Raw genomic sequence first — 25386 nt, forward strand, 5'->3', positions numbered from 1 at the left:
ATGAAAAGGGATAAAGCAGGAGGTTGGGAGCAACTCAAGCAGGTGACCTTCAAAGCACTTTGTACAAATATCAGATCCTTTCCTGAGCACTAAAAAAGTGCCTATTTGGAAGCAGCAAGCTAGAATGACATTTATTTATTCCCTGTATGACACAAGAAGCAGATGAATGGTGAGACTCATTGTCTGGCAATGAAGACACAAACACAACAATGAAAGAATAGCCTTCTAGATGCTTTCCACTACACATGCTTTTTGATTAAAAAGAGCAGCCTGTGCAAATAGAACAGTGTTTTTGCAGTTTCAAATGTGTGGAGAAGGTGCTCAGAAAGTATCTGTTGAAAGTCTAGTTAGGGATGACGAGTAAGAAAATCTAAAAGAAATGCACACAGATTTAGTTTTTTATCAAATTCATGAATCTTTGTTTATCAGCCTCCTTCCCCACCCTAAAATCAATGGGTTGGCTTTATTACATGTCCCCTGACCCTTCCTTTCCCTTTCTAACAATGCCTCTTTTCTTTAAAATCAGCTCAGGTAACTCCCAATAGCACAAGCCCCCAAACACCCAGAGCACCTGTCTTCCTTTCTAGTAGAATTGGAGTCTGTTCCAACCTCAGTTTTGCTGTCAACAAGAGCTTATTTCTGCTCATGAGAGCTACGCAGTATATGAAAATGTGCATTCCATGTAAATATACACACATTCTTATGTATATAAGGAAACTGCATGTAACAGACTAAAGAACATTCATTCTAAAAATCATTTCTTTAAAAATCATTAAACACTTTAAGGAAAATTGGTTTAAAACTTTAAAATACTTGGATGAATTGTATAGAAAATATGGTTTCTTAATTGTATAGAAATTTCGCAAATTTTGCAAATTTTGCTAAAGAATGGGAAATCCAACCTATTGCCCAGGTGCACTCCCCACCACCACCTCCCAGGAGAGGTCCTCTGAGGAGGAGAAATAGGTGGCAACATGTGTTCATTGGCCACAGCAGTATGGAACTTTCCAGGACTCAAATCCTACCACCATGTGCTTCCAACATTTCTAATAAGCTCCTTGCTCTCTTGGTTTGATTTGGGGCTTCAACTACTGGCCTTGCCTGAAGAGAGAGACCCAGTGAGGCCATCAGCCTGGAAGGCAAGGGACAAGGTGGCCAAAGCTCAGGGGGTTGCTTAGTGGCCCCCAAAATAAAAAATCCTGGCCATCACCCCATTATGTGGGCTACTCCACATTTCATGTCACTGGCCAGTCCCTATAGATCTTCCCTTGTCAGTCCTCTAAGCTGATCAACAAAAAAAAAAAGAGCCATTTAACCTCACTGTGTTTATATAGTGTAAAACCCAAACATTATTTGTGTTCCACATTATTTGCCTGCTTTGTGCTCGTGCTTCCACCTAGCACACACCTAGGAGCAGTATCTTACCCTTTCTCAGTATTTGTGCCCCTCTCTCTGCTTTTAACAGGTCTCTGTGCACTTTGGATATCTGTAATAAATATGTCAAGCTGAATCAAATAGTATGTTTTCCATCAGGACAGGACTGAGAACTGGAATACTTAGGGATGCATGAGCACAAAAATAAAGCTAAGTTAAAATGGCTATTGAAATGAATGTTTCAGGCTAGTTTTAAAAATGTAGGCATGTTTTTTTTAAGCTGCTGCTGATTGTGAAGCATTATATTACCAATAGAGATGATGATGCATACAAGGAAATTCTTTCTTATCACAATGCTTTAAGACACTGTGAGGGAGCAAGATACAGATCTGTGTGCTGCGAAGAAACCCCAACGCAGCCTCCAAACCATCTGCAGCCGCTAAAAGTTCACAAGCTGTGATTACAGCAGCTCCAGACCTTATGCTTGTCTTGTGCTGGCCTCCCCTCCATATGCCTAGAACAGTACTGGGCCTAGTAAGTATCTAAGAACAGTTATTGATGACTCAATTGTAATTTTTAGCCATGAAATGCACACAATTTACAAAATTTCTGCACATGTGGTAAGTCTTACCAAGTCTTCTGATATCACAGACCGAATAGCAGATTTGCTTCATGTCCTTTTCCAAAGAGGTAGGTAATGCCTCAGCCTCTACTTCCTGTTGCTGTCTGCATAAATGAGGGTTGGAATCCACAGAGCCCAGGGTCTCCTCTTGTCTTGGTCCCATTGTGCCTCTCTGGTGGCCTGTTGCCAGGACTCTGGCCTGAGACCCAGGCCTCCCCCTACTTCTGGGGAGGCATTGTCCCTCCACCTGTTCTCTTGGTCCAGGCTGGGGCTCTGCTCTGAGTCAGTGCATATTGCCTTGGTAAATCCTTGGTCTGAAACAAGTATCTATTAAAATAAATGCTAAGGATTGATAGATCCATGATGTACAGTGGGAAGAATCTAAAAGTTGCTTCCATTAAAAATAACAAGGAAGGCCCTGGCTGGTGTAGCTCAGTGGATTGAGTGCGGGCCTGCGAACCAGAGGATGGAGGTTCGATTCCCAGTCAGGGCACATGCCTGGGTTGAGGCCGGTTCCCTGCAGGCCAACACCCAGCAGGGGGCGCACGAAAGGCAACCATACATTGATGTTTCTCTCCCTCTCCTTCCCCTCTAAAGATAAATAAATAAATAAATAAAATAAAAAAAAATAACAAGGAATTTTTTCATGTAGAATAGAGAAGTTAAAAGATGCACTCTGGGGTCATCCTCCCTCCGTCAGAACCCCAGCTCCCATGGGCCCTAGGCAGCACACTTAACCATCTCTAAACCCCTTAGCTTGGGACCATTGGAAGCCCTTGATAAATGTGCTTTTTTTTAAGTAAAAGGTATTTTGAACTCTGGCTAGTGTGGCTCAATGGATTGAGTGCTGGCGTGAGAACCAGCACTTACCTCATCATTTGTGAAAGGGTCACAAATTTGATTCCCAGTCAGGACACATGCCTGGGTTGCAGGCCAGGTCCCTAGTGGGGAGCACACAAGAGGCAACCACACATTGATGGTTCTCTTCTTCTCTTTCCTCCTCCCTTCTTCTCTCTCTAAAAATAAATAAATAAAATCTTTTAAAAATATTTTGAAAACTTAAACAATATGAAAACAGAAGTAACAATGACTCTTTATCCCACTTTCCAACAGGAAGTTTTTTTTAAGCTTCTTTGTCTTCATCTGTCCTCATCTAAGATGGCCCATTTCACAGCTTCACCTTTCCTCCCAGCATGATGCCCTTTCTCTTGGGTCTACTCTTCACTTCTCCAAATATTACTTGATTCTCCTCAACTGTTTACATTCCTCTTGGGCTTTTTAGGTTCTGATTTTTATGGCCTGCTATGGTGCACTAACACCACTCAACTTTCTAGAGGAAAAAAAGAATCTTTGTTTCAGTAGGAAACTATGCATTGCCTCTAGCACAACCTGGGGTGTGGGGGCAACTTTGCCAGCAAGTTCCCCTATCCACCACAGATGAAAGTAACACTACCAAGACATAATCTGCTTGGGGAGGAGAGGTGGCCAATCTCTCAGACGAGAAAGACCAAGAGTCCCTTCCTCAATGGCTTTTATTGGGTTGTAATTCACAGAAATACAGGCGGTAAGGATCAAACAGTAGATAACATTTCAAAGTAATCTGAGGGCTTAGTCTGAGTCAGTGTCTGTCAGGAAAAGGGGTATCAGAAACTTTGGGAGACATACTCATTTCCTGCTCGGACCCTTAACATATGAATGAAAGCACTCTTGGTAAAGCAGGCTTCACAGGACTTTTAGGAATTTTTTTCTTATGCCCAATCACCTTGGATCCTTCTCTAGCCAGGCAAGGGGCTGCACTGCTTCCCCCATCACAGGTTTTCAGGTTTAAGTGGATTAGAGCCAGGAAGCACTTCTTCCAGAGGACCTGGGGACTTGGGCTATGTCAGAATAGCAGGGGGGGGTGGCGAGGGTCCATCACTCCCTCTTTGTTGCAGCCCCCCGAGCCCTTCTATGATGGCCTCCCAAGTGATCGTGTCTGTCTTAGGTTACCCCTCCTCTGAGGAGTTGTACCTGTCATTGACTAACCGACCAAGCTTTGGAGGCTGGAGGATGAAGCAGAAGCAGCCTTTGCTACCAGAGACAAGCTTTGTCTCCTTGTGGCTCGCATTCCAGAGATCACTCACTCAGCCTTAGCCATGGGGGGCAGTTACAACTCCTGAAACCAGGCAGAGCAGTTCCCAACAATGGGGGTTATCTGATTTGAACTGTATTCATTGCTCTGACATAGTTCATAACTCTGTATGAGTTAATATGAGTTATGAAACCTCTTTTTGCCCAGTTTTTGTATCTGCCTAGTTCCCTCATTGAATAAGTTAGATAAAATCTTTAACATGTGTTCATTTTACATCTGAGAACCATGATTTTAACTTTTCCTGAAAATTGTCTTGTACTACTTACCTATTACATTACCTATATCCGTGATGTAATATAGCACATACACTATCCAGCCAGACAGAGCTGATCTCCCATACCTGCGATCACCTATAAGAAAGAAACTTTTGCTGCCCAGCCTAGTGGTGTCCTCACTTGTCTGACTGTTCAGCCCCCACAATGAGAGGACCTCCATATATGTATTTTATTTACATATGAGTCATAAACAGTATGACTCTATTGATACATAAAATACTTTTTAAGGGTATATATAAGAATGGATAAGACCAAAAAAAAAGGAAAAGCAGTCTTTTTGCTCTCATAATTTTTGGGAGACCTTCAAAATCTCATTTTGAAACATTCCTCTCCTTCCAGCTCATCATCCCTTCACTGGCTCCCCAGCAAGCCTTCATCCTCTTTAAGGCTCTTCATGGATGGACCTGCTGCAGTTTCACTGCACTCTTCCTCCCAGCCACCCATGTCCACATTTTTCTTTATTCTGCTTAGATTCCATGGTCTGCCCCATGAACACTCCCTTGAAAACAAGAGCACTGAGCTCCCATCCTCTTGCCCCTCTTGCCCCATCATATGCTATTTGCTGATGCAGTTTTAAGTACAGATCTTAGTGACTATTTGTACATGTGGACTTTGTGCCTGCTTTTGAGACACTGACTAATACCCTGGGGTAGGGATGCAGAGGTGAAATGGACACTCAAGACTTCCAGATAATCTTTCTGTACTTTCTCAGTAAATTCAGGTTTCTGTTCTCTCTACTCTCTAAATTATTTCTCATCTTCTCTCTCCAAGTTCCCCCACCTTGCCTCTTACTTCATAGTGAGAATGAACATATTCAGATAAGAATCCTTCATCTCTCATAGTAAATTCAGCTGACCAGCCTGCCTCCTACCCCAACACCCTCCTCTACTAATACCCCAATGTGCCTCCTCTAATAGCCATGCTTTTTCTCTGCTCTTCAAATGAGTGCCTATACTCACTATTTCTGTATCTTCCCATTCTCCCTTGTACGCACTCTAACCAGGCTTCTGTCCCCATCATTCTGTCCCCAACTGAAATTGTCCCAATCAGGGTCTCTAAAGATCTACCTCTTTCTAAATCCAAAAGTCAATTCTCTGTCCTCATGTCACTCTACCTCTCAGCAACATCCAGTATAACTGAGCCCTCATCCTTCTTGAGAGCATTCATTACTCATTTATTCTACTTAAATAAGAGTTCAGAGTTTACCACCACCTCCCATGCCACTTCTAAGTTCCATTTGCTGTCTTGTTTCTTTGTTGTTTTTTTTAAATATATTTTATTGATTATACCATTACAGTTGTTCTATTCCCCCCTTCATTCCCCTCCACCCACACCCTCCCTCCCCCACCATTCTCCCCTCCTTAGTTTATAACCATGTGTCTCAAGTTCTTTGGATTCTATATTTCCCCCACTATTCTTGCCCTCCCCCTATCTATTTTCTACCTACCATCTATGCTATTTTCTGTGCCTTCTCCCCCCTTCTCCCCCTCCCACCCCCCTATTTCTAACCTCCATGTGTTCTTCATTTCTATGGTTGCACTCCTGACCTAGCTGTCCTCTTGGTTTGCTTTTGTTTTAGGTGTGGTTGTTAATAACTATGTGTTTGCTGTCCTTTCACTATTCATATTTTTCATCTTCTTTTTCTTATATAAGTCCCTTAAGCATTTCATATAATAAGGGCTTGGTGATGATGAACTCCTTGAACTTGACCTTATCTGAGAAGCACTTTATCTGTCCTTCCATTCTAAATGAAAGTTTTGCTGGATAAAGCAATCTTGGCTGTAGGTCTTTGGATTTCATGACTTGGAATACTTCTTTCCAGCCCCTTCTTGCCTGTAAGGTCTCTTTTGAGAAATCCGCTGACAGTCTGATGGGTACTCCTTTGTAGGTGACTGTCCCCTTATCCCTTGCTGCTTCTAGGATTCTCTCCTTCATTTTGGTCTTGGCTAATGTAATTATGATGTGCCTTGGTGTGTTCCTTCTTGGGTCCAACTTCTTTGGCACTCTCTGAGCTTCCTGGATTTCCTGGAAGTCTATTTCCTTTGCCAGACTGGGGAAGTTCTCCTTTATTATTTGTTCAAATACGTTTTCCACTCGTGGCTGTTTCTTTCCCCCTTCTGGTACCCCTATAATCCGGATGTTGGAACGTTTAAAGATGTCCTGGAGGTTCCTAAGCCTCTCCTCATTTTTTTGAATTCTCATTTCTTCATTCCTTTCTGGTGGGATGTTTTGTTCTTCCTTCTGGTCCATTCCATTGATTTGAGTCCCAGTTTCCTTTCCATCACTATTGGTTTCCTGTGCATCTCCCTTCATTTCAATTAGTTTAGCCTTCATATGTTCCTCTAATTTGTGACTTTGTTCCTCTAATTTGTGACTATAACCTACCAGTTCTGTGAGCATCCTGATAAATAGTGTCCTGAATTGTGCTTCTGAGAGGCTGGCAATTTACTGGTTGCTTAAAGTTATTGGCTCTGGGACTTTGAGTTCTTCTTGCACCATCTTTTGGGCTGTTCGTGCCCATTCCATAGCAGGATCAGAGCCCTAAAGTGTTCACTAGAACAGGGCAACTAAGTCGCTGGGTTGTGATGTTGTATGTGGGGGCGGGGTCAAAGAGGGACTATGGCGTCCTGTCTGCCGCCTGCCACCCCAGCCCTCACTGGTGCCGCAGTGCAACTAAGTCGCTGGGTTGTGACGCTGTATGTGGGGGCGGGGTCAAAGAGGGACTATGGCGTCCTGTCTGCCGCCTGCCACCCTCACCCTGCCGCAGTTGCTGCCCATGGGTTTCGTACCACTGCACGTGAGTGTGCCACCGCCATCAGCCCTTGCCCCCTGGGGCCTGAGTGGTCTGTCTCACTGTGCGCGAATGTGTGACTGCGGTCAGTCTGTCCCTCACCCCAACTGGTTCCGGGCTGCCTCCACTCCTGGGTCGGGGGACCTGTCCTGCCCGACCCTGCTCGCTGCTGGCTCCGCCCCTCTTACCGTCCCTGTTTAACGGTTAGATGTTGTCGGACTTCCATATAATTCAATTTTCTGTCCTTTGGTTGTGTCTTTGTTTCTCCAAACCTTTGTTGTATTCAAACTTGGTTGTGGGAGAAGGCACAGTGTTTCTACCTATGCCTCCATCTTGGCGGAAGTCACTGTCTTGTTTCTTTGAACCAGACCTCTCAATGTTGGAGTGTCCCATGGCTTACTTTTTTAGCCCTCTTCTTGACTTTGTCTGCACTCTTTCCCAAGATAGTATCATCCATTTCATGGCTTTAAATGACATTATTTGCTGACAATTCCCAAATCTATGTTCAGTTCTCCCATAACTGTCTAACAGACATCTCCATTTGGCTGTTCCATAAACAGTTCAGTTTTACCTGCAATCAAGAACTATTGCTTCTTCTCCATGTATTGTAAACTCCTCCTTCTAAGTACCCGCTATCTTGGTAAGTGGTACCACCATTCATCCAGCTTCTCAAGCCAAACTCTTTTCTTTCTTCATACCCATATCTAATTGAAATAGAATTCTCTGGGACCTACCTCCCAGACATATCCCAAATCTCACTACTTACCAAATATTCAACTACAACCTGAGTCCACACCACATAATATCTTCCCTAAATGATGCTGGTTTACCTCCCCTAGCCCATCTCCACCAGCAAGCAGTGAGTAGTCTTTCTAAAGCATAGACCAGGTGTTGGTATGTTCCTGATTAACACTTCATCTTCCACCACCACTCCCTCCATTGGCTTCTCATTGTAGACAGCACATTACCAAAACATACAAGGTCCTACATTATGTGGCCCCAACTACCTCTACACTTCTCCTTCTAGTCTCCCCTTCATTAACTACAGTCCAAACACCAACTGTTATCTTTTTGTCCTTCAAACATCCAGGTTATTCCTGTCTCAGAGACTTTGCACTTGCTATTCCTTCTGCTCGGAATGACCTTACTCAAAATGTTTGTACATCTGCCTCTTTCTCATAATTACTTTATTCTAATTATAAATTAAATGTTCCCTTTCTTGGTCTTCAATATGATGTTCGGAGTCACACAAATGAGTGAAACTTCCTCTCCATCTGGCTTCAGGTAGGAGAGAGAAAGCATGCCCACCATACCTTACCCCAAGCCATCTTACCAAGTTCTTCTGGGTTCTCCCAGGTGGAACTATTTTCTGGAACAGAAGGAAAACTTTTCCCCTGGTATTTCCTGAATATCCCAACAAAATCCAGGGTACCCAACTCCTCAGCTTGATCTTTGTGTGTGCAAAACTTGACCCTCTTTCACCCTGTTCAATTGCTTTAAACAATTGCTGTCATTTAAGCTTTATTCCAAATGAGTAAACTTCTTATTTTCTTCCAATAGCTCTTTTCTCACCAATGTCAGCATCAACCAACTCTCAGAGTCTGAGCACCTAACGAATCTGAATTACTAAGTCTCCTGTGCTCTCTCTAGTGACTCTCAACCTCATTTCATAGGTGATAAATCATGAGCCCTAGAGAAGCTAGGCAACTGCCCAAAGCCCAGGCAGCAAATGATGACAGAGCAGGCCTGGGGGATGCCAGGGTGTCCACACAGATCCTCTTCTAGGACTGAGACCCTTGTTCCTCAGCTGCTAGGGGTGTCAGATGCTGATAGCACTCAGCAAGCCCCTCCCTAGAAATTGAGCTCAGCTCAAGGGAGCTGCCTCAGCCAAAGTTAGCCCCCCTTCCTTGGGACAGCCCATGTGCCAGTGCTGGTTGATATTCAGTTCAAGGGCACAAACTCTTGTGTCCCACTTAAGAACAGCTGGAAGAGGCCATCCCAGCTCCAGAGTTCCCTGTGGGGTCAGCCAAGGCTCCTGTTGCAGCTGCACCACGTATCTTCTCCTTTTCCACCCCCTCAAACTGTTTCCCCCACCTTCCCAGGAGTGTTTCCAAGAATGAGCCCTATACAACTATGACACTGGAATCTCTCCTGCAGATCCTGTGTCCTAGGGACCCAACACATGGCATTATGACAGTTAATTTTAAGTGCTAACTTGGCTAAGCCACAGTACCCAGACATTTGGTCAAATATTAGTCTAGATGTTCTGTAAAGGTATTTTTTAGGCAAGATGCATGTTTAAATCAGTAGATTGTGAATAAAGCAGATTAACCTCTGTAATGTAGGTGGGCATCAATCAGCTGTAGGTTTTAAGAGAGAAAGACCAAGAACTCCAAGACTGAATAAAACCTCCAAGTTGCCTTAGGATTCGTGCCGTAACCTTAATTCTTCCCTGGAGTTCCAGACTGCCAGCATGCCCTGCAGAATTAGGCTATTCAGCCACCACAATCACATGATCCAGTTCCTTAAAACTTATCTTTTCTCCTCTCCTCTCACCTTCCCTCTTCTCCTCTTTTCTTCTCTCTTCCTCCTCCTCTCTCCTCCCATTCCCCTCTTATTTCTCCCTCTTCCTACCCCCCCTCCCTCTCTCACTCTCCTGTATATACGAACCTGCTTTGGCACACATGTACCCTCACACATACACATCTTTTGGTTCTATTTCTCTGGTGAACCTAATACAGGCATCAAGGTAAAACCTCTGATTTTTTTTATTCTAATGCCTCTTTTCCTTGCACTATACCATATATGGTCAATTTATGCATTAGGAGGATGGATCACATTCTGCTGTCCATTCGCTCCTCAGAATGGAAATCCTTCCCTTCCTTCACTCTGGTTTTGTATCTATTTCCCTTGCTTCTGGTTTCTCCACAATCAGCTTGGCTCTCATAGAGTCTGGCTGTAGAGTTTTTTATGGACAAGACCTGAACATGTGTAACCATCTACAGGAAGATTCAAACATTAGGAGAAGCAGAATCAGGGAGGGAAAGGCAGAGATATGACCTCATGAACTTGTTACCAACCAATTGAGTTTGGGAACCAGCTATTTTCTTGTCCCAGTGAGAGAAGTTGGCATTGAACCCTACCTAGAAAGCAAATTTGGGCTTCTCAGAACCCACCAGACAGGAAAATGGATACCTGAACCTGAGGCATGTGGAGGGAGCAAGGACACCACATCTTACCTGCCATCCCTGTTCCATCTCAGGCAAGACACCTGGAAGAGGGTCGGCAAAGTAGGATCGTGACTTCCTGTAAGGCCCCTTTCAGTAAATGGAGCACCTCCTACAAGAAACCAAACTCCATAATCAAATATGAAGCTAGCATGGCCAAGCATCTCCTCTTCAGTGCTCTCCAATATCTCCCTGTACTGGCTCCTCTACCCCCCATCTTTGATATTTTTCTCACTTCCAGAAAACTGTGGTGAACACTACTGTGGGCCTAACTTCCCAAAGTGCAAGGAAGCAAGGCCACCAGCCTGCAGCTCCCACAAAGGCAATGCACCAATATTGGACTGGAAATAGTCAGAGTTTATCCAGGTCCTGTTCATAGAGCATCTGCCAATAATAATGTCTTTCTCCAGAGACACAGTGACTAAAACAAAAGGCTGCTCCAGTCTCAACCTCCTTTCTTTCCACCCCCTTATCTCAATACCACCAGTTATGTAGGCACTGCAGCCAGTGCTCAGTTAAGGCCCTGGGAACCTCTTGACTTTAATATCACCACAGTTCTCAGAGAATATCCCTTAGATCTGAAGCTAGATGGAAAAAAAAGCATTTCCCACCCAAACATACACTATTTTGGAGATACTCCCCACTCCCTACCATACCTAGAGCCCTTCTCCACACAGCATGTGTGTGCTGTGCTCCACAGGAGGGCCTGTATGAGTAGCAGTGGGGCTTCCTGCTAGGCTCAGCTGGTGCCAGCGTGGACATGGATAGAGACAGGGAACAGAGGGAGGCTGGTGATGACTGGGTCCCTCAGTTAACATCATAGCTCATTTCAGTGAGTCTGCTCCAGCTTCTAGGATTGGGTAATTGCTCCTTCCCATATCCCTCCGGACTTGAGGGAGTGGATAACTGCACCTCATGTTCCCAGCCCCAGGGCTCCATCTCTTCCTTGCTCACACCTTTATTAGAACTCCCTCAAGTGACCCAATTTTCTTCCAGAACCCTGACTGATATGTACAATATTTCATAGAGCTTTTTTGAATAAGCATTGAGAAGTGTCTAGTTTTCACTGTTTTTTAATTACATTTTTATCATATTCAGGATAACCAATGTAACACTACACACCTAAAGCTGTGAATTTAGTAGAAAAAAGAGGAAGAAGGGCAAATGAGACCCACTATAGTCCCTTCAGCCTTATACTCACCTACCAGAACATGTTAGATCATTAGAAAACACAAAAGCCCAGGGTTTATCCTCAGTTTCATTATGAACCTAACTAGAAGCAAGACTCAATCAAGTTCACCTATTTAAACACTAAGATGAAAAATTAAATGTGACAATGTTCTGCCAATTGTTCTCTGTGTGTGATCAAAGTCTAGGCTCCAGCTATGATTTTCAAGGTCCCAGAGTATTCTCTACAGTGAGTGGGCCTTAAAAAAAGCATGATTGACATCAGCTTCCACCTGAGGCCACATCATTCATGTCCTCCCACCTAGAAAAGGCCTTCAGTGGGCTTTCCATTAATGGCCAGAATGTCACCAGCTGCAATGGCCCCATTCTCCTCAACAGGCTGTCCTGGGAAGAGCTGCTTACTCCTCACAAGATAATTTTTTCCTTTTTTTTTTTAGTTTATTTATTTTAATTGTTGTTCAAGTACAATTTTCTGTCTTTTACTCCCTTCCTAGCCCACACCCCCAGTGCTCTTTATCTCCCTCCCATTTCCAACCCCTTAGATTTTGTCCATGTGTACTTTACACTTGTTTCTGCAAACACTTCCCCCTTTCCCCTGAAATTTCCTCCCCTCTCTCCTCTAGTCACTATCAGCCTGTTCTCTATTTCAATATATTTGGTTATATTTTGCTTCATTGTTTATTTTGCTGTTCAGATTTCTCTTAAAGGTGAGATCATATGGTACTTGTCTTTCACCACCTGGGTTATTTCACTCAGCATAATGCTTTCCAGTTCCAACCATGCTCTTGCAAGGGGTAGGAGCTCCTTCTTTCTTTCTGCTGCATAGAATTCCATTGTGTAAATGTATCACGGTTTTCAGATCCATTCATTTGCTGATGGACACCTAGGTTGCTTCCAGCACTTGGCTATAGTAAATTATGCTGCTATGAACATTGGGGTGCAAAGGTTCTTTCCGATTGGTGTTTCAGGGTTCTTAGGATATAATCCTAGCAGTGGAAATGCTGGATCAAAAGGCAGATTTATTTTTAGTTTTCTGAGAAAATTCCACACTGTTTTCCATAGTGGTTGTACCAGTTTGCAACCCTACCAAAAGAAAACTAGGGTCCCATCTTCTCCACAACCTCTCCAACACTTGTTATTTACTGCTTTGTTTATGATAGCCATTCTGGCTGGTGTAAAGTGGTATCTCATTGTGGTTTTAATTTGTATCTCTATGACAGCTAACAATATTGAGCATCTTTTCATGTGCCTCTGGATCCTCTGTATGTCCTCCTTGAAGAAGTGTCTATTCAAGTCCTTTGCTCACTTTTTAATTGGGTTGCTTGTCTTCTAAGAGTGGAGTCATGTGAGTACTTTGTATATTTTGGAGACTAAGTCCTTGTCTGAGGTATCATTGGCAAATGTTTTCTCATACAGTTCATTCCCTTTTTACTTTAATGCTGTTTACTTTAGCCATGCAGAAGCTTTTTATTTTGATGAGATCCCGTTTGTTTATTCTTTCCTTTATGTCCCTTGCTCTAGAGGACATAACAGTAAAAATGTTGCTGGGTGAAATATTTGAGATTTTCCTGCCAATGTTCTTTCTAGGACTTTAATGGTGTCATGGCTTATATTTAAGTGTTTTATCCACCTTGAATTTATTTTGGTGTATGGTGTAAGTTCGTTCTCGAGTTTCATTTTTTTTGCACATAGCTCTCTAGTTCTTTCAACACCATTTGTTGAAAAGGCTAATTTTACTCTGTTTTATGTTGCTGCTCCCTTTGTCAAACATTAAATGACTGTAGAGACTTGGGTTTATTTCTAGGTTCTCTTTTTTTTTTTTTTTTTTTTTTTTGTGAGNGCCTCTCGCGGCCGGAGCGGGCTCAGCCGGCCGCGGGTTCCCTCGCTGGCCCCGGTGCCGGAGGCGCTCCGCCGCCCGGGCTCCCGCAGTCAGGCCCCCACGCGCACGCCTCTAGGTTCTCTATTCTGTTCCATTGGTCTGTGTGCCAGTTTTAATGCCAGAACCAGGCTGTCTTGATTACAGTGGCCTTGTAATACAGTTTAGTATTAGGTATTGTGATCCCTCCTACTTTGCTCTTCTTTCTCAAATTTGCAGCTGCTATTCAAGGTCGTTTATGGTTCCATATAAATTTTTAAAGTGTTTGTTCTATGTTTGTGAAATTTGCTATTGGTACTTTAATAGGTATTGCTTTGAATCTGTAAATTGCTTTGGGTAGTGTGGACATTTTGATGATGTTAATTCTTCCAATCCATGAATACAGTGTGTGTTTCCATTTGTTTGTGGCTTCCTTGATTTCTTCAGAGTTGTGTAGTTTTCTGCATACAGACAGGTCTCTTACCTCCTTGGTTAGGTTTATTCCTAGATATTTTATTTTTCTTTTTGCTATGTTGAATGGGATTTCTTTCTTGAATTCTGCTTCTGCTGTTGCATTTTTGGTATACAAAAATGCCTTTGATTTCTGGATATTGACTTTGTATCCCACTGTTTTGCCAAATTCATTTATTAGGTTGAGCAGGTTTTGGGTAGAGTCTATAGAATTTTCCGTGTACACTATCATGTCATCTGCAAACAATGCCCATTTTGTTTCCTCCTTTCGAATTTGGATGCCTTTTATTTCTTTTTCTTGTCTGATTGCTGTGGCTAAAACTTCCAATACTATGTTGAATAGAAGTAATGAAAGTGGACAACCTTGTTTTGTTCCCGATCTTAGTGGAAAAGATTTTAGTTATTGCCCATTGGTATAATGTTGGCTGTAGGTCTCTCATATATGTTCTCCATTACATTGAGGAATGCTCCCTCTATTCCCACTTTGATGAGTGTTTTACCATAAATGGGTTCTATACCTTATCAAATGCTTTTTTTGCATCTATTGATATGATCATGTGATTTTCATCTTTGCTTTGTTTATGTGATGTATTATATTTACTGATTTGCAAATATTGAACCATGCTTGCATCCCTGGAATGAATCCCACTTGGTCATGGTGTATAGGCTTTTTAATGTATTGTTGGATGCGGTTTGCCAATATTTTGTTGAAGATTTTAGTGTTTATGTTCATTAGCGATATTGGCCTGAAGTTTTCTTTCTTTGTTGTGTCTTTATCTGCTTTTGGAATTAGGATAATGCTGGCTTCATTAAAAGAGTTTGGGACTCTTCAATCATTTTGGATTTTTTGGAATAGTCTGTAAAGTATATGGGTTAGCTCTTCCTTAAATGCTTTGTAGAATTCTCCTGTGAAAACATCTGGTCCGGGGCTTTTGTGTGTCAGAAGTTTTTTGATTACTGCTTTAAATTTATCTACTGTTATTGGTCTGTTCAGGCTTTCTACTTCTTCATTGGGTTTTGGAAGATTATATTTTTGTAGAAATTTGTCCATTTCACCTAGGTTTTCACATTTTTTGCATTCAGTTCTTCATAGTAATTTCTAACAATCCCTTCTATTGCTGTGGTGTCCGTTGTAATCTCTCCTCTTTCATTTCTGATTGCATTTATTGGTGTCCTCTCTCTTTTTTTCTTGATGAGCCTACTTAATGGTTTGTCTATTTTGTTTATCTTTTCAGTGAACCAGCTCCTGGATCACTGATCCTTAGAATTGTGGTTTTAGTCTCTATGTCATTTAATTCTGCTCTGATCTTGGTTATTTCCTTCCTTCCACTTGCTCTGGGCTGTCTTTGTTGTTGTTCCTCAAGTTTTTATAGGCATAGGGTGAAGTTGTTTGTTTGAAATGTTTCTAACTTTTTTAGGTATGCCTGTATTGCTATGAACTTCCCTCTCAGGACTGCCTTATCTGTTTCCTCAAGTTCTGGGTTCTCGTGAGTTCATTTCTTTCCAGAAACTTTCTAATTTTTTTCCTACTTTCATTCTTGGCCCATTCGTTGTTTAAAAGCATGCTATTCAATCTCCATAATTTTCAGTTTTTTTGCTTGAGGTTGGTTTCTAGTTTCAGTCCCTTGTAGTCAGAGAAAATGCTTGGTATAATTTCAATTTTCTTGAATTTGTTGAGGCTTGTTTTGTGTCCTATCATGTGGTCTATCTTTGAAAATGTTTCATGTGCATTTGAAAAGAATGTGTATTTAGCTCTGGCTGGTGTAGCTCAGTGGATTGAGGGTGAGCCTGCGAACCACACGGTCGCGCTTCCATTCCCAGTCAGGGCACATGCCTAAGCTGCAGGCCAGTTCCCAGCAGGGGATGCATGAGAGGCAACTACACCTTGGTGTTTCTCCCCCTTCTCTTCTTCCCTTCCCCTCTAAAGATAAATAAATAGAATCTTTAAAAAAAAGAATGTGTATTTAGCTTCTTTGGGATGAAGAGCTTTATATATATTAGTTAAGTCCATTTCTTCTAGAGCATTGTTCAATGCCACAATGTTTATGTCTTCTTGGTGGATTCTTCCCTTGAGTATTATGAAGTGACCTTCTGGATCTCTTTTTATGGCCCCCTTTTTAGTCTATTTTGTCTGATATGAGTATTGCTACCCTGGTTTGTTTTCCCTGTCTGTTGGCTTGGAAAACTTGTTTTCAGCCCTTCCCTTTTAGTATGTGTAGGTCTTTTTTGCTGAAGTGAGTTTCGTGTAGGCATCATATGTCTGGGTCATGTTTTCTTATCAATTCAGCTATTCTATGTCTTTTGATTAGAGCATTTAATCCATTTATGTTTAAGGTTACTATTGATAGGTACTTCTTCATTGTCATTTTTGTACCTGTGTTCCTCTCTGTCTCTCTCTTTTTCTTCCTTTCCTTAAAGTCATCCCTTTAGCATTTTGGGGGGAGCTGGTTGGGTGGAGGTATATTCTTTTAGATTTCTTCTGTCTTGGAAGCTTTTTCTTTGTCCTTTTATGTTGATTGAAAGCCTTGCTGGGTAAAGTAGTCTTGGTTGCAGGCCTCTCGTGCTCATTACTTGGAATATTTCTTGTCATTCTCTTCTTGCTTGGAGCGTTTCCATTGAGAAGTCTGCAGCTATCCTTATCAAGGCTCCTTTGTATGTTACATTCTGTTTCTCCCTTGCTGCTTTTAAGATTCTCTCTTTGTCTTGGAATTTTGCCATTTTAATGATGATGTGTCTTGAAGTGGGCCTCTTTGAGTTCCTCTTGATTGGGACTCTGTGATTTCTAGATTTGTGTGACTTTTTCTCTCATCAAATTAGAAAAGTTTTCCATCATTACATTTTCAAATAGGCTTTCTATCTTTTGTTCTTCTTCTTGTCCTTCTGGTGTCTCTATCATTCGGATATTATTATGTTTCATATTGTCTTCCATGTCTCTTAATCCCTCTTCATTCTTTTGGAGCCTCTTTTCCTTTTCTCGCTCTTTCTGGGTGTTTTTATGTACTTTGTCCTCTAGCTCCCTCATCCAATCTTCTGCTTCATTGATCCTGCTTTTGATTCCTTCAGCTGTATTCTTCAGTTCAGAAATTGTATTCTTCATTTCCTCTTGCCCTTATTGATAACTTCTATTTCCTTTTTCATGTTGATATAGTTTTCAGTGAGTTCATTGTAGTTTACCTGTAGTTTCTGGTAGCTCCTTGTGAGCTCATTGAGCTTACTGATAACCATTCATTTGAACGCAATATCCAATAGCTGACTTGCCTCTATTTCATCTAGCATTCTTTCTGAGGCTTCCTTCTTTTCTTTCATTTGGAGGTTGGTTCTTTGTCTTTCCATTGTTTGTGAGACTCTTATTGTTAGCTTCACCTTCTTAAATTGATTTGTTCTGGCTTTCTGGGTTTATGTTGTGAACTACTGTGTTAGAATACCTGTGAGATTCAGTAGTGCAGTCTCCTTGATCTGCCAAGCTCACTGGTCTTGGGCTGTCCTTTAAGTTGGCTCTGTGTTTGTGTTTGTGTTTTGATTGTTTTGGTGTCTTTCTTTTCTGGGTCCTTTCACCAGTTGGTTAACTGATGGCCACTGTGTTCACCACCTGTTGTAATTTTTTGTGCTGATGAGGGCGGGTTGTGTTGAAGCTAGTTCTTCTGTGTGCACAAGGTTTTGAGGTTTCTCTTTTGCTGTGGTTCAGTTGTTTGTACTGGTTGGTTTCTTCACTATTTAGTTGTATTTCCAAATGGTCCTGGATGGAGGTTTGTGTGATTTCCATTCCCTCCTTCACCTTCTTCTGTTGTTATCTGTTGGCGGTTCCTTTGTTGTTGGGTTTCCTCTTCCATTCTGTATCCCAGTATTCACCACTTCCACTTACTCTCTTGTTGATTTCAAATTGGCCAAATTGGTTTTTCTGGTCTTGGTGGCTTCAGCAGGCTGAGGGGCGGTTGGTGTTCCCTTCTCCCTTCCTGATGTGTACTCAGCCATTCTTGCAAGCACTCTCCCTAGAGCTAGTCTGGCACCTCTCCTGGGTACCTTAAGTTGGGTGTCCAGGTCTTCTTTAGAGTTGTGTCTCCCAGAGGGTTACTGCAGTGGGCTGAGATGCGGGCGTATGTGGGTGCCCTGTCAGTCTACCTGGGTTCCACAGTTTTGGGCGTGAATCCTTCCCAGTGCTATGGACCTGGGCGAATCCTTCCCAGGGCCTTCCATGCAATTTCAGGCTTGCTGCCCAACTCGGTGGGGAGTAAGCCAAGCGGATGTTGCAGGACAATTCCCCAAACAGTTTTACTTTTTGAGAAATTCCTCATACTCAAGCCTGCTGCTCCATACAGCCCAATTCTCCAGCCAGACCAGTGGCTATCAGGTTCAGTGCAAGACACTGTAGAGCTCTCAACTCTCCCAACCTGGCAACCACAGACTCTGAGAGTGATCATGGCCCTTGTGTGTTTGCCTTTTTGTCTTTATTCTCCTCTCTGCAACTTCAAGCAACCAGGTTTCTCCTGGCGCTGCTCAAACACTGTTTGGCCAGGGAGGGAGGGAGCAGTTGACCCGGCTCTCTCCCAAGGACTCTATGGCAGTTCCACAGCTCCCAAAAAGTCTGTGGTAGAACCAGTGCCAGTGCCAGGTGCCAGACACTGGGCCTGGGGCTACAGCTGTGGTCCCTGAGACCTTATTGTCCTTCAGCAGTCTCCTTATGTTCTGGTTTTTCAGTGTCCACTACAATTTTTGGTTTCTTATTTTTATGTATGCCAGGGTACTGTTGACTGTTTACTCTGTCCTCTGTGGATCGGCCAGGTTTTTCTCCCATGTGTAGGGGGAACTGGAATCTGCTCCCTCCTACTTCATTGCCATCTTCCAAGTCAAACAAGATCATTTTTGAGGTGGTTGCAACACTCTCTCTCTGTCCATTTGCACAAAACTGAATCCCAAACCACTGGCATTCTTTTTCAGTTTTGACTTCAAATTGTGGACCTGTATTGTAGGATGTGAATGAATAAATCCTTCAGTAGATTACAAGTGAAACTGACCAGACTCAAAATGCAAACTATCAAGTAGATGAACTATTTGCTTTACATAAATGATTTCATTTTGCTAATTTTTATGACAGAATCCATTATATATGTTATAGATCAGTGTTGTCCAATGGAAATAGAATGTTAGCTGAAAATGCAAACCATATAGGTCATTTCTTTTTTAAAAATAAGAGAAAAGAGGTAAAATAAACTTAATAATATATTTTATTTATGATTACATATCTCTAAATATGTCTAAAGTATTACCGTTTCAACTTGCAATTAACACAAAAAGAGTATTATTATTTTACACTCCCCTCATTAAGTTTTCAGAAAATGAGAGTGTGTTTCATCAATTTGGATTAGCCACATTTCAAGTACTTAATAGGCACATATGGCAATCACATCACACAGTGCAATTATAGATAATCAACAAAGTCTATATGTAAACTATATCCTTACACATATACAATACGTCCATTACATTTAGTAAAATTAGTATCACATACACTCTTAGTACTCCTTTAGAACCTCAATCATTTTTTAAATGTATTTTAAGCTAAATCTTGCATAATTAGACTATGGAGACAATTATGGCCAACTCCATGGAAATGTCTTAGCTGCTGTTTTGTTTAGCCATGTGGACTGACCATAGAAAAAACAGCTGCCTCTGGGCACCCAAGATAGATACAGTCCCAGGAACTTGGGTGTCTGAGAGCCAAAGTGGCCTCTCAGCATCCCCTCATTTGGCTTCTTCAACTCAGCTGGCATCGGTCAATAGAGGCACAGAGCACTGCCTTTGAAAACTTTGATTTGGGGCAGGAATAAAAGCATCAGAAGCTCTTAGTGTGTTGTGTGACGAATTTCACCTTCACCATCATATGGCCCCTTTGGCTCATTATGTACTCAGTTTCTCAAAGGTCCTCACTGGAATCAACAGAGAAGCAATAAAAGAGGACAAACTTGTTTATGTACATATGTGCCCCTCCACCCAACCCATCACTCACTATGGCTACCTTGCATCCCATCTGACTTACACCTTCCAGAAAATCTCTACAAGGAGATTGGTAAAACAGTTAAGCTCCAAATCATGATATCCCATGGAAATAAGCCTTTTTCCTAACAAAAATCACAGGGAAGTGCAGAGGGGCAACCCCCAAAAGATGTGCACTGATGCCCTTGTAAACTGATTGTGGGTCTACTTTTTTAAATGATGTTGATAAAAAGGATAGATTCTGAACACCTTTCTCTCCCAGTCTGCTTCATCATCCCTCAGATCTTTTATTATAAATACCTTGGCTTGACTATGGAGCTTTGGTCAGAAAAATGCATGACTATTTCATTTCAATTTCACCCCAAATACTTAACACAAATATTCCATCAGCTGATCAGAAACCCTCAGAATGTTTGGTGGCAGATTTACACCTTGAAATCATTCTTGGACAATGCATTATTTTTCCAGAAACACATTTTATTAAATTGTCTTCCACTACATTAGAAAGCTGACAACATCATGACCACCACTGCTCACTATCTTTTTGAGAACCCAGAGAAAGCCTTCCTACTTCCCCCTTTGAGTTCACCATTCAAAAGCAGCACAGGATGACATGACAATAGTAACAATTATCTCTCCTCTCACCATCTGTTGCTGAGACACAGCTTGCAGGCTTGCCAAGCAAGGCTGTTGCCAAGGAAACAGCTATGCATTCAAGTCCTATCCCATTATTAACAGAGGGACACTGCTGTGCAGTCCTTGGGCCTCTTCTCTCTAAGGCCAGTCTTGCAAACTAGGATGGGCAAACAAATGCAATTTATACCTTGTGTATCACCTAGAAGGCTCTACCTTCACCCTGCAAATGCTTTTTAGTTTTTGGATACTTTCAGTAGCTGCTTCATTTGAAGCTCAAATTAAAATCTCCAAGCTAGCCTATCTGTTGAGATTCAGAGCCATATTTCCAACTACCTATTGGATAAATTCTCCTGGAAGTAATACATGTGCCTCTATTTCAGTGTATTCAAAGCCAAATTCATTTTCTCCCCCTTACTCATCCTCACCTCCCCCTCTTCCTTTTGCCAAAAACATTCCTCCCCATGCATTTGCTCTTCCAGAATATGGGACATCCCTCAACTAATCTGCCAGGGCCAGGCTTTCAGCGGTCAGCTCTCCCCCGCTGCCCTCAAAATTCTCATCTTCTAAGGCTTTAATGCTCACCATCAAAAATGTCTCAGTGCTCCCCACTTCTCTACTCCCTCTCCTGCTGCCAGTGCCCAGCTGGACTGTGGCAAGCTCCTTGGCTTGCTGGACCCTAACTTTTCCTCTTGTGGCCTGTCTTCTTTATGGATATCCAGGGATTGATCAATGACACAAACTAAATATGCAATACTCTTGATTAAGAGTCTCCAGTGTTTCCCATCAGCTAAAGTCCCGACCCCTACCATAATATCCCATGCCCATGACAACCTGGACCCCCTTTACCTCTGGTTTGACTTCCATCCCTCTTCACACACTCAAACTCTTCTTACCCAAATAATGGTTTAAGAACCAGTGGCTGAATATCACCTGGACACTTTTTAAAAATGTCAAACTTCCATTCAAGGGAGTTGGCCCTCCTAACATTCTTCTGCTGCAGTTGTCATTTAGCACTAAGCCCATGATCCTAGAGTGACAACTCCTACCTGTCATCACCACCGGTAGGCTGGCCAAGTACCTTCTGTAATCATGTCAATTAGCAAAGGTCTAAAGAACAAAGAGTACTAATAAATTATGATTCTGTTCTCAAGATATGTGAATCAAGGCTATCAGTATAAGTAAATTACCAAATCCCAGACGAGTGCTTTGATTAAAAAAAGCAAAGCTTTCCAGAAGGGGCCCCAGGGGTCCTTTCTGTCTCTGCAGAATCCCCAGTTACTGAGAGAGCCATGCTCCCTCTGTAGTTTAGGATGCTGGGACAAGTAGAGTCTCCTACCCTTAGGCAGAGAATGGAACAATGTGATAATATCCAGATGCTGCCTGGGTGAACATCTCCAGCTCTCAGTATCTTGAATTTCTACTTCATTGTAATAAAAGGATTCCCAGGACAATGTGGCCTTTAATACCACAGTATGATGAAAACAGTAAAAACTGGGGTGGGGGTTGGAGTGGGGGATAAGCATATGCAAAGGCAGATTAGTGAGAGAGCCTAAGAGTAGGTGGAAACCCTGGTCACTTAGTGCTGGAACAGAGTGAGGGCAGCAAGAGCCAGGTAACAAAAGTGGCCCCACTCCATCAGCTCTGCTCATCTGTGTGATTCCAGAATTTAGGCAAATGACAAGTATGTTTTTCAAGGCTGTTTATAGGGGTTAGGTTTACCTCTTGGGAACATCTGTCTGCTTCCTCCTAGCTTTCACATCCACATAGAAAAGGAATGGTAAAAGGAAGACACAAAATAAAAACAAACAGACAATGAAGAAAGTATTGTTGTGTTTTCTGCCAGCCCCCGCCCACTCACAAGAAACTGCAGTGTCTAATGTTGTCCAGGAAAGCTCTGAAAGGAAGGGAAGCTCCCCAGTTATGAGTGATGGTGCACTTACCTGCCTGGAGCCCTTGAAGCACAGCACAACCTGCTTGTGGGTGAGGCCACACAGACTCATTCCATCAACCTGCAGGAGCCTGTCACCTGGCAGGGAGACAGATGTGATGTTCAAGGGTCCCTGAGGCTGCAAGAGGGACTCTCCTGGGGGTTCCTTTCCAGCCCACTTCTTTGCAGCCTCAAGGAGAGGTAGGAAGCAGAGCAGCAAGGAGCCCTGCCTGGGCCTGAGTGCCAGCACTGCTGTGAACATCTTCGCCTACCTGTGAGAGAGAAGCCTTTTGATTGGTTGGGCCATCTCTGTACAATCTCATCCCTTCTCCTGTTTTCCTGTGAAACTATTTTTGAAAGTTTTTCAACTCACTTTGGGGTAATGTTTATCTCCAGAATATTTTTTATTTTAAAAAAGGTCAGGTAGACCTGGTTGGTGCCAGAGACACTGACATTCTACGGGGAATGAAGTAAAAGCCTAAGTACCCTTTTTGGTTCAATTATGGCTGTTTTAGAGAACAATATTAACCACTCACTTCTGTTAGAGCAGTGAACATGAGGAAAGGTGGAGAGAAGGTTCATCAGTGTCCACCCCAGACACTAAAGTGAGCATCACCAAAGTGTTCTCTGTCCTCCATGGAAACCAGTTTTCTCCCATTAAGGCCAAACCATAATATGCTTATTTTAAATCTTATGCTTTTGAGTCAACTTGTAATTCCCAAAGTGCTACTATAAATATCTGATTGCTATATGAACCTATCAAGTGAGTAGGCCAACATAAATTGTCCCCTTTTCCAGGTGAGGCAGCTATGACATGGTGAGGCAGTTATTTGCACAGTGTCTCAACAGTGAGAGTGGGGCTGCACATCCCAGGCCAGGGTTCCACACGCTGCAGAATGCAGTTCCCAGCATGATTCCATTCCTCATCCTGCAGGATCTGCCCTTCCTTGGCAGCTGGTCCTCCAGGAATGATGGATTTCATGTATATCCCTCCATAGGGCACACCTGTGTTATTGCCACCCTGAAAAATACAACAAAAGACTCACCACCTGTCTGCTCCCTCCTGGAGGGCCTCCCTTACTTTCAGGACTAAAAGAGCCCCCGTCTGCCTGCAACTGTATCTCCATGTGACACCATCTTATCTATTGACTCATTTGTTTAGCATATATTATCCATGAGCAGGTACTCACAAGAAGTATAACAATACGAGCTGCATAAGGGAGCTGTGCTGTATCCAGCCCCAGCAATGGTCCATGGCAGGTGCTTGAAAATCAGAGTACCACATCAATGCACCACACTGTCTCTCCATAAGCAGCAGCCAATAAAGGTGGGTGTAGCTACGGGCTGTGCCTATCACATCAATGACTGCTACTTGGTCTGTCCTGTATGCTTGTGTGCTGGTTTGTGGATACAAAACTAGAATTAAACTATACAATATTCAGCAACTTACTTTCTTAAACTTGATCATGAACATACCTATAGGCCACAAGATAAAGATTTAATTCTATCTCTTCTGATTACTTCATGCATATATATATATATATGTACATATATATATATATGTACGTACATATATATGTACATACATATATATACATACATAAATACAGATTGTATTTATATATATATTCATGCATATATATATATATATATATACATAAATACAGATTGTTAGATCAGTGGGATTACATCAGTCCTGTACAGTATTTTCCTTCCTCCTCCAGGATCTTCCAGATAGAGCTCACAAATCAAATGCAAAGTGTCCATTCTGAACAGAGTTGTTGCCAACCTGACTTTGTCCTGACCTTGAAAGTGGGAGCACCAGACTCTATCATGACCCTTCTCTGGGTGACTGTGGATTATCGCTCTCACCTTTGGTTTGTGTCCCTCCAGCCCCCACCCCCTGCTACCCCCTCCTTGCTCTCCAGCATAAACTCAGAGTTAGGGCACATCACCCAATTTCACCCACACTGCTTATCCCAAGTTTACTCTATGTCTCCAAGTTTGTTTTTGAATTCCCATACCCCACAAAGGCCCAAACCAACTTTCTTGGTTCACCCATTTCTTATATTCTGCTTGTACCATTGAGCACATTATCAGAGGTTACCATGTGAGTGGAATGCCCACAAAGCCTCCAGATGAACAGTTTATTAACTGTTTACATTCCAAGCTCTCCTAATAACTCTTAGAGTTATGCTGAATCCAAGTGTCCCATCTTCTTTAACCAGTTCCACAAAGCAAATTCCACTGGCATTGGTTTCTGAAAGTGATGGAGAACAAGAAGAACCAGCACTGTGATGCAAAGAAACAAAAATAAAGAAAGTGTGAGTGCACTTGCCCTGCCTAAGCAATAGCACCTCTTAGCTTTCACCTGCTCTCAGGGACTGGCAGCATTGCTCACCCAAACAGGCATGAACAGGTTTGGGCCAACAGGGGATTTGTTTCCAGATTTAGCAGCTCCTCCCTATATCACCCTAGACCAGGTTCTTGATCTCTCCATCCTTAGTTTCCAAATCCACAGAAATATAAGAGCTCCTCTTCTAACTGTAACTATGAGTGATGCCCAGCACCTAGCAGGGACTCAATAAATTTAAGTCCTCTCTTATTTCTACTCAAGATGCAAATACTGTTATGAAAACTGAAATCATCAAGGCACTTCCTGGCACCATCACATATGACATCAGCCAAGTTATAGCCTGCTGTATACCAAATATTCAGCAGCTTCTTGAGCAGAAGAAAACCTCAGGAGGACCTTCAATCATTCCCAGTAAGAGTAGCTGCATTGGGTGTCTCATTTATAGTGGATGAATCCTTGAGAGAAGGGTAGAATAATTATCTACCACACATGCCAGGCATTTTGCTTGGTATTGTAAAATAACCATATAGGGTTTGTTTTTT

At 42.4% G+C, this 25386-nt stretch overlaps 1 protein-coding gene across 1 annotated transcript; it reads right to left on the bottom strand.

Moving 5' to 3' along the window:
* Positions 1-321: 321 nt before the first annotated feature.
* FRMPD2 (FERM and PDZ domain containing 2) lies at positions 322-22750 on the bottom strand. Its single transcript, XM_037056655.1, is given in 11 exon segments — positions 322-370; positions 1990-2131; positions 2134-2323; positions 10433-10468; positions 10470-10532; positions 11910-12031; positions 18270-18322; positions 18808-18872; positions 18874-18890; positions 20571-20718; positions 22502-22750. Coding segments are annotated over 11 exon segments (1134 nt in total).
* Between the last annotated feature and the right edge of the window lie 2636 nt (positions 22751-25386).

The sequence above is a fragment of the Sturnira hondurensis genome, unplaced genomic scaffold, assembly GCF_014824575.4.
Source record: "Sturnira hondurensis isolate 20B ecotype Veracruz unplaced genomic scaffold, ASM1482457v3 Scaffold0009125, whole genome shotgun sequence".
NCBI lineage: Eukaryota > Metazoa > Chordata > Mammalia > Chiroptera > Phyllostomidae > Sturnira > Sturnira hondurensis.